Source organism: Schistocerca gregaria, chromosome 4 (genome assembly GCF_023897955.1).
Source record: "Schistocerca gregaria isolate iqSchGreg1 chromosome 4, iqSchGreg1.2, whole genome shotgun sequence".
Lineage (NCBI taxonomy): Eukaryota > Metazoa > Arthropoda > Insecta > Orthoptera > Acrididae > Schistocerca > Schistocerca gregaria.
This window is the reverse complement of record NC_064923.1, coordinates 454,092,646-454,108,696: the sequence shown is the minus strand read 5'-3', so window position 1 is coordinate 454,108,696 and position 16,051 is coordinate 454,092,646. Positions and strand designations below refer to the sequence as shown.

General features: G+C 42.3%; 1 protein-coding gene and 1 long non-coding RNA gene across 2 annotated transcripts in view; one reads left to right on the top strand and one right to left on the bottom strand.

Annotated features, from left to right (window-relative positions):
* Window positions 1–2,512, top strand: part of LOC126267315 (protein patched) — a 130,919-nt gene extending 128,407 nt beyond the window's left edge. The window contains exon 23 of the mRNA XM_049972411.1: window positions 1,094–2,512. Within this exon, the coding sequence (XP_049828368.1) occupies window positions 1,094–1,188 (95 nt within the window). The 3' untranslated portion in view covers window positions 1,189–2,512. The remainder of the gene's footprint in view (window positions 1–1,093) is intronic.
* Window positions 1–16,051, bottom strand: part of LOC126267321 (uncharacterized) — a 31,583-nt gene that overhangs the window by 4,302 nt on the left and 11,230 nt on the right. The gene's annotated exons all lie outside the window — the stretch shown is intronic.

The following is a 16,051-nucleotide window of genomic DNA, read 5'->3' as shown; positions in this document are numbered from 1 at the left end:
ACCAATTTTTTTACTGGTGAAGAACTTCCATGGAACACAGTGAACAGCCGTGTTGATATCATCAATTCTGAGCAATGTCACCATTATCCAACAATTTTTTGAACTACAGCATCAACAAATGTATTTGGGACTCCTGTCTTTCAGCCACATGAGTGACATGGACCACGTTGCTAAAAATTTGATGGCTGTTTTGAGGGAAATCTTCCCCGGGTACTTGATCTCCTGGTATGGGGACACTCCATGGCCTGTGTACTTGCCGACTTTAACTCCTTGTAATTAGTTTTTATTGGTTTATCTCAAGATTAAGGTGTATGAACATTAATCCACAACCCTATGAACCTTGAAGCATGTAATAAGTCTTGAAGTAGGCTGCATTGCACTACAGAAGCTCCACAAAGTTTTCCTCCAGAACTCCAGTATATTAACAATGAGAGAAGCTCTTGGAAGACTTGTTGTTTAAATAAGCCTCATGAAATTAATTTCAATTTGTATCCTACTGATACCAAAATACAATTTTGTTCTACATTGCATTTAAAAAAAAATTAACCTTCAAAGTTAGGGATAGTCTACTGCCCAACCTTTAGCATACCGAGATCAATGTGTACACCACCTTCTTACATACTATATCTTCAGAGTAACACATTGCTAAATCACAAATACTAACAAGCATACAGCTGTAGGTAACATTACAAGCAGTAACTACACTTATTATAGATAATGTGAAATTTATTCTATTCTGTGGCGTATACATTTCAGCCTATTCTCATGTTACCTTCCTGACAGACAATGGCAAAATTCAGGAAGTTCTTCCTTCGGCTGTAGCCTCGTAGCAGTATCTACTTCACTTCTATTGCAAGTGCAGACACTATGGCGTGATCTTTCTAAAAGACTACCACAGAACTACTGTATGTAGTTCTCTGGAATGGTACTATGATAGCTGTAATAATCATCTTTCGCTTTTAAGAGCTTATTTTCATTCTGAAGAAGTAAATAATCACTTACAATGCTGTGCATTTATCAGCTATAATTTTAAAAGAAATATCTTTTGGAAAGTATAATTTGCTGAAAAAAAAAATTGTTGTTGCCTTTTCAGGTACAATGGAAAGGGAATGCAGTAGCAAGTCTCGCCAGAGTCGTCGGAGGGATTCAAGCTCTGAGCGTGATTCCACAGACAAAAATGCTTCTTAACCTATCATTTATAAATCATGTTACCATTGTCCATAGGACATTCAACAAACAAGTATAAATTAATGTACCTGCACAATTCACAATTAGTGTGTACCTCACAAACCTTAAGTGTATGTATTTCTAACTCCAGGGTCATTTAAAACATCAACACTACTTGTCTCTTAAGAGATACAATTAGTTGCAGCCATAATGTTACCAGTCTTTATATAAAAAAACAATGATTAATATACACAGTTTTCTATGAAAAAGAACTCAACACAAGTGGTTATGCTAGAGAAATTTGTTGCACTAGTTTAAGCACTTGTATTATGAAACTATTTTCATACTTTCCAGTATTTTGAAATATGGAAAGAAGTAAAATATATTTTCTAAGAGCTTGTTAATCAAGTTTCCGAATGTTGTTTTATTCGCTAACACTTTCAATTTTATCATGGTTGTAAGTAATGTCGGAATTGTTTAAAAAGAAAAAGGATTTCTTAGAAAAATTATGTTATATGATTATATTTTAATAAAAATTATTTTACATAAACCTACTTAAATTTTATATGAAATTAAATGAATAATTATGGCATTAGGTTTAGATCAAATAGTGTGACCAGTTTATTTTATCACTTTTAACTGAAGAGGTGTTGGAAAAGGTGCAGTTAAATGCCCGGAGTTAAGGAAAACAGGTCCCCATTTTGTCTGAGGGGAATCATTACACCATTACTTTAATCATGTAGTACTATTTATATTATCAATTCAGATTTCATTTAATTTATGGACTGCATAATGCAGTTTTGTGCTTGTAAATGCATTTACGTCATGTCTTCATAACACATATATATATTCATAAACATACATATATATTATTTATAAAAATGAGAGTTTTTAATTTTATACTACTTGTACAGAAAGTGTGCCACTTTATGTGTATATTGGATCGTTATAAGGAGCCAAATATTACTTAGCAATAATGCACAACGAAAAATGTACAAAAATGTAAATAGTTGTACAGACAATCAAAGATGTAACTATACTTAATATATGTAAATTGTATTCTATGTAAATAATTTAACAAGTGTAAAACTATGTTTTACAGATACAAATACCTCTTAAGAAGATTGTAACATATGTATGAACTACTTTCTTGGTAACTAAATGAACCAAGGAATTTGTATGTACTTAGTCACACTTATTTAAAAAAGACATATTGCAGAAAAATACAGAAACTTCTGTGGCAAAAAATCTGTCATGATCAAAAATGAAGACTGTATTGAATGTATAGTCAAGGAAAATGATAACTGAAAAATATACTTTCTTTCATAAATTTTTAAAAAGAGAACTGCATTTATTTATTTTGATACCCTACTTTAGATTCAATACTTATTTTAACTCTGTTATAACTATACCAAGGCATATGTTTATATTTTGATCACTGTTATAAGTCGCCTGTCACTTTTCTCAGCATTATCCAAGAGTACTTCCCTCTTCATTTTCTCCTTGGTCTCTCCCAACTAACCTAGAGACCTAGAACCCAGTATGATGTCCTCGACAGCGAGTGTTCATCAGAAACAAGCGTATCGTAGGTAGTGCCCAAGGGCAGTGTGAAAGGATCGCAGTTCTTCTCTGTGTACATAAATTATTTGGCACACATTCTGATCATATTGCTATGCTATGCTAACTGTGGGCAAGGGGACTCACACTAATGAAGCACCCCAACATGTGAGAGGCAAGGAGACTCATACTAATGAAGCAGCCCATGGGAACATCATTCTACTATGTCCATGTCGTTCCTGGGTAACGCTAAAAGTAGGATCCGTACATTTTGTACAAAAATAGCTTAATTTGGAGTAACGAAAGAAATGGCGTTAACGCCTGTGTCAGTGTGATACAATACGCATGATATTTATGTGCCTTCAAAACCCTAAAAACAATTGATTTCGGTATTCCAGTTTGTCTCTGAATCGCACGACTACTCATTTCGGGATCCAGTTGGACACAGGCGAGAACGGCAAGGGTACGAGCATGTGAGAACTGTGGTATGGAAGGCTAGTGGTAGACTTCGGTTTACTGGGAGAATTTTAGGGAAGAGTGGTTCACCTGTAAAGGACACCGCGTTTAGGACGGCGGTGCGACCTGTTCTTGAGTACTGCTGGAGTGTTTGGGTCGTATTGGAGGAAGACATTGAAGCACTTCAGCGGCGAGCTGCTAGATCTGTTATCAGTAGGTTCGAACAAGAAGCAAGAAGTAAGTCTTACAGAGATGCTTCAGGAACTGAAATGGGAATTCCTGGGGGGGAGGCGACCTTCTTTTCAAGTAACACTATTGAGAATATTTAGAGAATCGAATTTTGAAGCTGACTGCAAACGATTCTACTGCCACCAATATATATTGCGCATATTGTCCATGAAGATGAGAGAGATTAGGGCTCATACGAAGGCGTTTTCCCTCGCTCTATTTGCGAGTGGAACAGGAAAGTAAATGAGTAGTAGTGGTCCAGGGTACCCTCCGCCACGCACCGTGCGGTGGCTTGCGGAGTATGTATGTAGACGTAGATGTAGACCTGAAAGTTTGAGAGCCACCTTTTGTTTATGCTGCTGCTAAGTGCTGCACCAAATGCATGTTTCTATCATTGACAAGCTCTTACAATGAAGTATAAAAAGTTTATACAGAGTGTAATAACTTCTGTATACACATTTTAAAGTGTTTAGAGGAGATAAAAAGAAACTTGTTATGTGACAAAAATGTCACAGGTAGACCATTCCCCACTAAGGGTCCATGAAGGTTTTGATGCCAGTGATGATCACAGTGTTCAGACTGCCATGTAATGAACACTGTTTTAAGGATGTTGCTGAACGTGGCATCCATTGACATTAATGCTCAACTGTCCTCTGCATACTAATGACTGTCTAACACTGCAAAACTGGGAGTTTCACAAATAATGGCTGCAGCTTCAGGGGGTCTTCTGGGGTGTCTCTCAGTGTCTGGTACACCAAATACTCCCTTCCCCCCCCCCCCCCCCCTCCCCACCAAAAAAGAAATTCATAGGAATGAGGTTGGGAGAATGAGAAGGCCACGATACTGTTAAAGTCCTCCCAATCTAGCAGATGGGGAAAACATAGTTTAAATGTTCAGACACCAATGGTAAAATGGAGTGGGTCCCCATTATGCTGGAATAATTGTTGCCTCACTCCTTGCCCAATATTCTCCAACATTCTCCGTGACATTTCACAGAGAAAGGTATTGCAGTTTCTTACAGCAAGTGAGTTAGGCAGAAGACACCTATCAATCAGATGGCAATAAACACACTAGCCAACACTTTATGGCGAATCTCTGTTTATGGTGGAATGCAAGAGTTTTCTTAGGATTTTCCAACTTACACATCATCAGTTGATAGGCCTTGTACCTTCTGATACTTGAATGGATGTGTGCCCATCTCATGCAGTACTTTCCACACAATGACACTAGGTATATTAAGTTCCTTGGCCATTGATTGTGTCCTGGTACTGGGATGTCCTCAGTTTGGAGTGCCACAGCTTCCTCAAATTGAGTAATTTACTCTCTGCAAGGTCTACCATTGTCCATTCGGTCTGGTCTAAGTAATCCTGTTCCACGAAGAAGGCCACAAGTGTTTGAAATGTGACATGGTTTGGTAACCTCATCCCCGAAAACATTCTGCATATAGGTACTTTGCTGCTGTCTGATACATTACGCCTCCCAGTAAATGAGATGTGTATCAGTTAATTAAGTTAGAATGTAATCTGCCACTGAGAACCGGAACACACCAGCACAAAGCTCCACAAAAACAATAATAATTTTGGTGATGAATTTTGTCCGAAAGCTGAAAGTTTCTAGCAATCTGTTTCATTCTGCCTATCTGTGATTCAACACCACTTCTATCATTTCCGTATTGTTATTATTCCAGCCCAAACTTTCCACTGTTTACTACTGTAACTGTATGTCCAGGGATGTGGATACCTCTAGCAGTAATAAAAACAGTAGTTTCACAGTGGTGTGCACATAAGGTGTTGGTGGGATAATACCAAGTGGCAAGGAGCAATGTATTTACATTACACTCCAGCCAACAGCATCTTTTTGTCATATCTGCCTATAGCATGTGCACTGGGGTGCTTGCAGAACATTTAGCATGGATTTTCATGTTAGTTTTGGTAAGGCGAGGTTACTGAGTCACTACAGTGATCATTGTGGTAGACATAAAATAAACATGACAAGCATTATATTATGATGGGACAGCAATAGTTTTCCAATATGTACATGAATTCGACTAGATAGTCAGAAGCAGAAACATTGGTCAGTTGTAGGTCTTATCCTTGCACTGCCAGAAACTTATCAAGGTAGGCAATGGCTGTAAGGTAAGATTCAAATCAGATTCTAATATCAATGTGTTGCCTGTGATGCAGCCGAAACAATTTGAGCATTGCCGTAAAGGAAGTCCAGTATCAAACCCTTCAAGGACCCCTAGCAGGGAAACTGTACCTGTGACTGTGTGTGACATAATGGAACTGATTCTTTTAATTTCCTCTAATAACTCTATAAATTTGTATAGAGTTTTTGTTACATCCTGCAGAGCCTGATTCATGACATTGAATGACCTTGTTATTTAAACTGATGTCAAATACAAATGATAATCTGCAATGTATCGTATAAAAACCATTTTGAAAATGATTGTGAGAGGTAAATGTCTTGAGTAGAAACACTTGGTTTGGAATGACCATAAAATATGAATCACGAAAGTCACACAATCTAGGTTATGTTTATTTTGCTACATAATCATTATTACTCCCCAACTGCTGTTCATACTATAGAACTTTGACAAAGCAAGTTCCTTCATGTGAGATAGGGAAATGTGCCTAGTGGCTCACTAGCTGAATGACAGACTACAAATCCGGAGATCTGGGGATCTGGGATTCGATCTCCAGTTAGTCCTCGGATATTTAGCTGCCACCCTCTATAATTTCTTTCACCTCCAGCAATGACTGCAGATGTGCAAACTTAACAGATACTGGGTGCAGTACCACAACTAAAAAGATCCCACCTAAACTTCTAAAATGTTTAGATAGTGTGTGCAGCAATGTATGAGCACATATTAAGCTATCAGAATGATACAAGTCATTCTTTATGGCTTGTGCCAACTTCAAACACTTCATTTATTAGCTCACAAAAACCTCATAGTATTTTATCAGTTTTAGATATTGCTTTCTTTCAAAGGTTATCTTCGCATAGCTAATGATGCATTTAGATAGCATGGAACAAGTTGACTGAAGCAACAAATTGGTTTCATGATTAAGGTGGTGAGTTACATACCAACTCAATCAAACAAACATGCAAATTATTTAATTAAATTACTGATGGAAACCACAATGACAGCTTACACAAGTATAAATTTCACACTTTTACAGTGCATATAATCTCATAAGGGGGTGGGGGTCAGTGGATGCATGAAGTGTGACAGAAGAGAGAGAAACCTTCTACATTACCAAACCTTACAAATGTGTTGCTGCATGGCTCTCACAATGATGCTACATGCTTCTACATTTCATTTTTGTAACTTCCAAATATCAAAAACAGGAATCCTGCTTCTAGACTGTATAAACATGGTGAGTAAATAAATATCTTGCTTGCCTGCATGTAAAGCACTTCATGTTTGGTGCAATGATCGGGCATTTATTTATACACTCCTGGAAATTGAAATAAGAACACAGTGAATTCTTTGCCCCAGGAAGGGGAAACTTTATTGACACATCCCTGGGGTCAGATACATCACATGATCACACTGACAGAACCACAGGCACATGGACACAGGCAACAGAGCATGCACAATGTCGGCACTAGTACAGTGTATATCCACCTTTCGCAGTAATGCAGGCTGCTATTCTCCCATGGAGACGATCGTAGAGATGCTGGATGTAGTCCTGTGGAACGGCTTGCCATGCCATTTCCACCTGGCGCCTCAGCTGGACCAGCGTTCGTGCTGGACGTGCAGACCGCGTGAGACGACGCTTCATCCAGTCCCAAACATGCTCAATGGGGGACAGATCCAGAGATCTTGCTGGCCAGGGTAGTTGACTTACACCTTCTAGAGCATGTTGGGTGGCACGGGATACATGCGGACATGCATTGTCCTGTTGGAACAGCAAGTTCCCTTGCCGGTCTAGGAATGGTAGAACGATGGGTTCGATGACGGTTTGGATGTACCGTGCACTATTCAGTGTCCCCTTGACGATCACCAGAGGTGTACGGCCAGTGTAGGAGATCGCTCCCCACACCATGATGCCGGGTGTTGGCCCTGTGTGCCTCGGTCGTATGCAGTCCTGATTGTGGCGCTCACCTGCACGGCGCCAAACACGCATACGACCATCATTGGCACCAAGGCAAAAGCGACTCTCACCGCTGAAGACGACACGTCTCCATTCGTCCCTCCATTCACGCCTGTCGCGACACCACTGGAGGCGGGCTGCACGATGTTGGGGCGTGAGCGGAAGACGGCCTAATGGTGTGCGGGACCGTAGCCCAGCTTCATGGAGACGGTTGCGAATGGTCCTCGCCGATACCCCAGGAGCAACAGTGTCCCTAATTTGCTGGGAAGTGACGGTGCAGTCCCCTACGGCACTGCGTAGGAACCTACGGTCTTGGCGTGCATCCGTGCGTCGCTTTGGTCCAGTCCCAGGTCGACGGGCACGTGCACCTTCCGCCGACCACTGGCGACAACATCGATGTACTGTGGAGACCTCACGCCCCATGTGTTGAGCAGTTCGGCGGTACGTCCACCCGGCCTCCCGCATGCCCACTATACGCCCTCGCTCAAAGTCCGTCAACTGCACATACGGTTCACGTCCATGCTGTCGCGGCGTGCTACCAGTGTTAAAGACTGCGATGGAGCTCTGTATGCCACGGCAAACTGGCTGACACTGACGGCGGCAGTGCACAAATGCTGCGCAGCCGGCGCCATTCGACGGCCAACACCGCGATTCCTGGTGTGTCCACTGTGCCGTGCGTGTGATCATTGCTTGTACAGCCCTCTCGCAGTGTCCGGAGCAAGTATGGTGGGTCTGACACACCGGTGTCAATGTGTTCTTTTTTCCATTTCCAGGAGTGTAGATTGCCCTTGTATGTCTGCAGATAAACATTCACAGCTATATATCATTTGTTGGTGATGAACAATTTGGTTGCACGGTGAGTTAAATTATAATGTCACTGAAACACGGCTACAATGCATTATGGAAACAGCATTATGACGAGGTACCCAGAATGACACAAATTGTCACTGACTGACAACAGATGGTGGTAGATGTACAGAACATTTCAAAACTAGGTTGCCCTCTGAGATTATATGCTCTATAATAGTCTATGTGACTTAAGGGATTAATCTAGGGCCATCAGACTGCTGAAAACTCTAGTGAGTACACTTGACACAAAAAGCATAATCATTCCTGCCAATCTCACTGATGCAGAAGACACATGAGCAATCTAGATGCACGTATTGTACCTGCTGGCATTCACAGCAATCAGATGGACAGCTGACAGAGTGTACTCCACAGCTAACCAAAAGAAGTGCTGCAAACAAAATGTTTCAACACAATGAAATTTTGGTGTGTTTGGGATTTGGATACTGCTAAGCTAGGTTATAAGATACTATATAAATTTGCAAGCAACTCTGTGTGAAATACATATTATGTAGCAATAAAATGCAAAATAAATGGCCAGTAGATGATTCAAGCTGCTTGAATGTGAGTTTGAACTCTACCCTTAATGACTAAATCCACTGGCTCAGCGCCTACCATCTTACTCACTTCACGAAACTAAAAACAGACACAGTGAAACCTCTTTATAACATATATAATCCATATAATTTTTTCCTCTATGTTACATCTGTTTTTTTCGGTCCCCACTAAAAGCCCATATAAACAATGTTAAATTTTCCTCTTTACTGTGTTTCCTCTATATTACAATTTCCTCCGTGTAACACTCATATTTTTGGAACCCTGGTCAATTATTTACCTCTTTATAACATTTAAGTGACTGCATGTTGACGCATTATTTTCCGTTCTAAGGATTCACAGTTTGCACCGGCTCGGAAAGCCTACGCTCAGCGTATTTCATATGTCAGTGGCAGAACCTGGTCACGTGACATGTGACACACATTCTGCTACAATTATTTACCTCTTTATAATGTTTAAATGACTGGATGTAGACGCATTGTTTTCCATTCTGTGGATTCACGGTTTGCACCGGCTCGGAAAGCCCACGCTCAGCATATTTCATATGTCAGCGGCAGAACCTGGTCACGTGACATGTGACACACATTCTGCTTGCGATCTTTTTGGCGCCATTTACTTTCACCCACCCACCTATCGGGCCCCATGTTTTAATTACAAAAAACTAATCATTCGATACATTGATCATTTGCAATGAATATCCTATTACAGTGTTGTGAAAATTTTAAATGTCATCTATGGCACCATTTGTCAAAGCTGATTAGTGGTATCCCGATCTTCAGTAATGCCCTACAATTATTATTTGGAAGCCTTCCTCTTTATGGTGTTTTCCTCTATACAGTGTTCAGAATTTGTGGTCCCTTGAAAAATGTTATATAGAGGTTTCACTGTATATGGTGAAAATATTATAGTTACAAAGCAACAACAGACATACACAGTAAACAGTGGTAGAAAATATTAGCTTTGAGAAATGGTAAAGTCTTTCATTTAACAACAAGAAGGGAAAGAGATGGAGCAATGACCCACTTCAGAAATGAATTTGAAAGTCAATCACAAAGCCAGGGCAAGTGAAACATAGCACAGGAGAAGGGAAAAAATTGGAAAATCATGATGACAGATGATATTTGAAAACATAAAGGTGCAAAGAGAGCAGAAAAAAGGCACTAATAAAAGGGCAGATTGAAACTAAAGGTATAGATGAGAGGAAAATGGACAGCAATCAAGAAGCAGAAAATTAAAAGCACCTGGTGGGGATGTCATCAAGAAACACAACAGAATATGAAGAGAGAGACAAAAACTCAAATATGGTGGAAAATGAAGGCTAAAATCAGTGGATATGGGGGATGCTGTGAATGAGATTTGGACGAGTGATTGGCATATTTAGAAAGCATTCTAATTGACTGCATGAGCCAGGAACTGGTATGTATGGAAACGCACACTGAGGATAAAAAGTTCTTAAAGTTTAGGAACACCCATTACCATGAATGCTGTCCCCTTGTCATATATGCTGGCTGAGTGCTTACTAGTTTGTGTGGTGCTCTGTGAAGATGTTCCCACAGCCTCTCACACAGGTTGGGACAAGCAGTGGGTAGGAAAAAAGAACATAATGTTTAGGAATTTCCCATCTGCAATATTCTGAGAAGATGGAGCTACGAAAAAAAATTGAAATTCCTTGGTGATGAGTACACACTCTCTACCCATTCTTCTTTGTCACAGCTTAGTGGTGGTGAGGGTGACATATAAAACTAAATAGCAGTTGCACATCTGCAAATGCATGGTGTATGTTATCCATTGAATCAGATACTACCACTGACAGTGCTGCAGACAACAGTGGGCCACGAGATTAAGAAACTTAAGGCATGGAAAGGTACAGGAGTTGGCCAGTTTTTTACAGAGGTTGAGAGAAAATTACAGTACTCCTGGCAGTTTCAGGAGGGAAATGGGTGAGCAGCATTTATTTTGGGATGCAGTTTCAGAAAATAAGAGCCCCAGTTGGGGAGTTAGTTGTGTTCTGGATCAGAATACTATTCTGTAAGAAGAAATGCTACTCTTTAGTTGTTTATAAAGTGAGTACCATTTAGTGATTTGGATGCACCAAAAATGTGCATGTGAATATAGTATAATCAGAAGTGATTGAATTGGACTGATGAGGTTAAAGGGGCCAAACTTTGAGGTTATCAGTCCTTCCATCCTATATGTGTCAAGCCAGGAAGAGTCATCAGTGGAGGAGGACACTGAAGACAAATCTAGCGAACCTGACTGTAACCGAGAATCAATAAAACCAAGAGACAGAAGCAAGTAGAAGTGAGAGAAGGGTAAGGGGGTGAAGATGGGTGAGTTGCTCTCCCAAGAAACAAATGGCGGTCCCTGGGACATGTTATGCAATGGGAGATCACCTGCTGCATATGACCAGTGTTTCCTCACCCTACATTACCACAAAAAGTTAGTGATGTCAACAAGTTGATAAAATCTCAAGAAAGAGAACAATGATGACAGGACAGTAAACCAACAGACGCAAAAGAATAAGGGGAATTAAAAAGGTGGAAGGCAACTCTCCAATTCCTCAAGTGGCCAACATGGCCAATGTGCCCTACCTCACAGAGGAGTAGAAGCCATCTCCACATGTAAAACACAGAACCAGATCAGCTGCCCTGCACTGCTCGCTAGCACCAGAGGCAACATGTTTGCCAGTTTAAGTTTTTCACTGTAAGGCAAACAAATTAGGGCAGTGCAGTAGGATGTGAGCCATCACCAGACATGCACCACAATGACAGTGGAGTGGATCCTTATGTTGTAGGATGTAGCCATGAGTCAGCCAAGTGTGGCCAATATGAAGCCAACCGAGAATGGTAGATTGCCTGTGAAAAGCAAGAAAGTGAAGACTGCCACATGACTGTGATTCCATTTATTACTCGCAGTTTGTTCAGAGAAACGATGGCAAACCAATTCATATTTCAAGCCTCCAATAATTGATGACATAGGGTCAACTGAAGGCTGAGTTCCGATATCCCACCTCCAAAGTCAGTATCTTTGTAGCCAGCTTGGCTAACTGGTCAGCTTGTTTGTTCCCTGAGATCCTAATGTGATCTGGGGTCTAGACAAAGACAACCATCTAGCTTTATGGAGGTCGGAAAGGAGATCCTAGACAGTAACAACCATTAGGTGTCAAGGGTAGCACAGCTCAATAGCCTGAAGGCTACTCGGGGAGTCACTGCAGATTAAGGTTGTCTCTGGAGCAAGAACAAACATGATTGAGGACTCAGGCGATAACCACCAATTCTGCAGCGAATACACTGCATCCGTTTGGCAGGGAACATAGTTCCCTATACTTTACATGTGTGTAGGGAAAACTAGTTCATCTGTTGAATATAGAACTGTCATGTATACCAATTCTGAACCTAGAAATGCATCAAGAACGGCCAGGAACAAGTGGTAAAAAACAGTGGGGTTAACACAGTCTTTTGGCCAAAGAATAGGCCAAGACAGATCTAAGAACAGGGTACACACCATGGGGGCCTATGCAATGCTTCCTGACAAAAGACGACTCTACAGGAAAGTTGGAGTTAAGAGCAGAGACAGTGTATGCAGTCCGTGATCGTGACTCCAGTCCTCGGCCTCTAATGTGGTAGATGGCTCTCGAGACTCAGGAGGAGGACATGATATTTCAGATGCTCAGAGGAGCAGTAAATGTGTATCACATAGTTGAGCTGTAGTTGTTGGTGCCTGTTCTGTAGTGCCAATAGGCTCTTCACAGGGCTGGTCCAAAAGGCACCTGCTACAAGTTGAACCCCACAATGGTTATCAGGTCCAGCATCCACAATGCTGAAAACAATGTCGAACCATATGCCAGATTCCCATGATCAAGACAGGACTGGGTCAGGGCTTTGTAAAGCCACAAAAGGGTTGAGCATTCTGTGCCCCAGCTAGTATTACTGAAATTGTGAAGAGTATTAAGGTGTGACCAGCACATTCACCTAAGCTGGCAAAGATGGAGAAACCATGTCAACCAGGCATTGAAGACAAGTCCCACAAACCAGTAAGACTGAACTATTGGCTGTAGAGGTAGAGTTCTGGTTGTGGGTGGGCAGTACAAAGGTGACAGGAGTACATGACACACGTCTTGGTGGCTGAAAACTGGAAGCCATGAGTGAGATACCAGGACTGTGCCTTTCATATGGCACCCTGCAGTCAATGTTCAGCAACACCTGAAGTGGAGGAACAACAGTAAATGCAAAAATTGTCAGCATATGGGGAGGAAACACTGTAGGTCTCATATCTGTAGCTAGACCATTGATAACCAGTACAAATCAGGGTTCGCAGCTGTACTCCATTCTCCTGCACGTGGGGCACTAGGAAAAGCACCAATTTGAACCTGGAAAGCACAGTACAACAAGAAGTTTCAGATAAAAATTGGGAGAAGGCCCCAGAGACCCCACTCGTGCAGGGTAATGAGGATGTTATGACACCAGTTGATGTCATAAACCTTCTGCAAGTCGAAGAGACTAGTGATAAGGTGTTGATGCCAGACAAGAGCTGTTTAGATAGCAGACTCCATGCAGTCCACATTGTCAGCATTAGAACAGCCTAGGCACAAGCTATCGTCGGACAGAGTCAAAAGACCCCGAGACTCGAGGTACAATACAGCCACTGGCTCACCGTACACTTGAGCAAGTTGCAGAAAGCATTTGTGAAACTAATTAGGTGACAGCTATTCTGCTCAAGGGAGTGTTTACCCAGTTTCAGTGCCAGGACACTCACACTTTCTCGTCAATGGGATGGGAACTAAACCTCACTCCAGATGCATTTAAAAATGGCAAGGACATGATGTTGGCAATCCACCAATAGGTGTTTGAGCATTTGACTGCAGATGTGGTCTAGTCCTGGAGTCATGTCACAACAAATGTTTACAGTACTGAGGAATCGGGTGGAACATTATAGGGCTTCACGAGATGTGTAGTGAAAGGTAAGTGACTTTGTTCCAGTCGCTGTTTGAGCACACGAAATGCAAGCCGTGATTCTCAGATGCAAAAGCTCGAGCATACTGCAGAGCACAACGTTTGGCGACAGCATCTGCATCAGTGTAGACAACACACTTTATGGAGACACCAGATAAACCTGTGGGGGAATGCTGTTCGTTAGAGGCATCAAAACTTTGCCCAAACCTGTGAAGAAGGGGTACTTGGCCCAAAGTGGCAATCACAGTGATTTCTGATGTCTGAAGTGTCTTCTGATGGCAGAATCCCATTAAAGGGATTTGTCAAGTCCGCTGCCGAGAGAATGGCTGCAGTTGTGTTCTGGACAGGCATATCAATACTTACACATGGCAGGTTGCTAAGAGTGATAGCAGTGGCAAATGAATCCCAGTCAGCATTGGTTAGAGGCCACCTGGGTAGAGGTCCAGTTGAGAGATGCTGAGGGAGGGACAGAATGATCGAAATGTGATCACTATTACATTGGTCATCATGGACTTTCCAATTGATGGGGAGGGGAGGGGGAGGGGGCAGTAGAGGGAAGGCCAGGGTTGCAGATGGGAAGATATCAATGGCTGAATATGATCCATATGCCACGCTGAAGTGTGTGGGGGCACTGATAATCAAGAGACAAAGATTGAGCTCTGGGAGCAAAATTTCAATCACTTGACTTCAGCCAGTGGTCATAGTTCCACCCCAAAAGGAACTGTGGGCACTGAAGCAACCCAAAATCAGTTGGATGGAGGGAGCTGAGAAACCAGTGCAGACAGCACGGCCTGGGACACTTCACAATTGGGTGGGAGATACAAATTACAGCGAAGTCCTCAAATGAACAGCCACAGCCAACAAAGTCTTATTGAGTGGCACACGTTTGCTGTAGACAGGGCTCAAAATGTACAAGCAACCTCCCAGCCCTTTCACAGTTAGCTTGATTCTTAAATAGCCCCAATAGCTATGGAGGGCAGCGGTTAGCAATTCAGGAAGCAAGTGTCCTGAAGGGCAATGCAGAAAGCAGACATCGTAGCTGAGCGAGGTGGTGGAAAAAACTGCTATATTTCCATTGGAGGATCATGTAATCAGTATCCTGAGAGGGTGTGAAGTAACAAAGTGTGCAGCGAAGGATCAAAGGATGCAGTTTATGCCCAATGGTCATTTGCTGCCACCAAATGCAAGGATACAGCATCAATATACACCGTTTCTGAAGTAGGTTGTGTTGGGGGATTCGGCAGCACCAGTGGAGTTACCGTTGAGTTACCAGGAACTCTGCCTTGGGTATAGAGTCAGAACATGCAAGGTCCAACAGCATGGGGACTACTGGCACCTTCATCATCTTGCCGGTCTTCTTTTTGTCCCTCTTCTGCTCGGATGATTTCAATGTCTGGGAAGGCTCAGTCCTAGTTTCAAGGACAGAGGAGGAACACGGAGCTCTACAACCAGCAATCTGTGACTTCTTCCTCCAATGGCTGGTATTCGGTCGCAGTCAGCAGAATCCTGGGAGGGGAGCATCCCAAGGGACCACACCCTAGAGAGAGATGCCAGCAGAGGGAGTCGCTTCTCCAGCTGGCAGTTGGGGATTGACATCACCCACGGATGGAGAGTCAACACTCCCAAAGTGAATGTGGGGGAACAGGAGGAGAGCTCCTACCACCAAAGGAGTGGGTGTAATCGAGTGGCTGCGAGAGTCCAAAGCAGAAGGCATGGAGGGTGAGGGTGCTGTCGCGAGACAGGATGACATTGTCATAGCCTTAGCAAATATCATCGTCATACATAATGGATGCAATCAGATTTCTTCTTGGTCTCCTGAAACATGGGACAGTCGAGTCTTGTACTCTTGGATTTCTTTTTTTCCCTCTTTGAAAGATGGTGCACTCTGATGAAAAGGGGGAATGGTGCACCCCACTGTTGACACAGTTGGGGGGGGGGGGGGGGAGTGGCACAAGTAGTGTCCATGTGCAACAGATGTCCACAATCCCTACAAGTGGGGCAGATGTCACAATGCAAAGACATGTGCCCGAATCTCATGCATCTGAAGCACTGCATGGAACTGAGAATACACAGTTTCACATTGCATCAACACACTATCTTCTTCACACTTTCAGGCCACAAGTCACCTTCAAAGGCCAATGTGAAGGCCCTAGTATCAACCCTATTGTTCTCTGGCATCCGCTGGACACG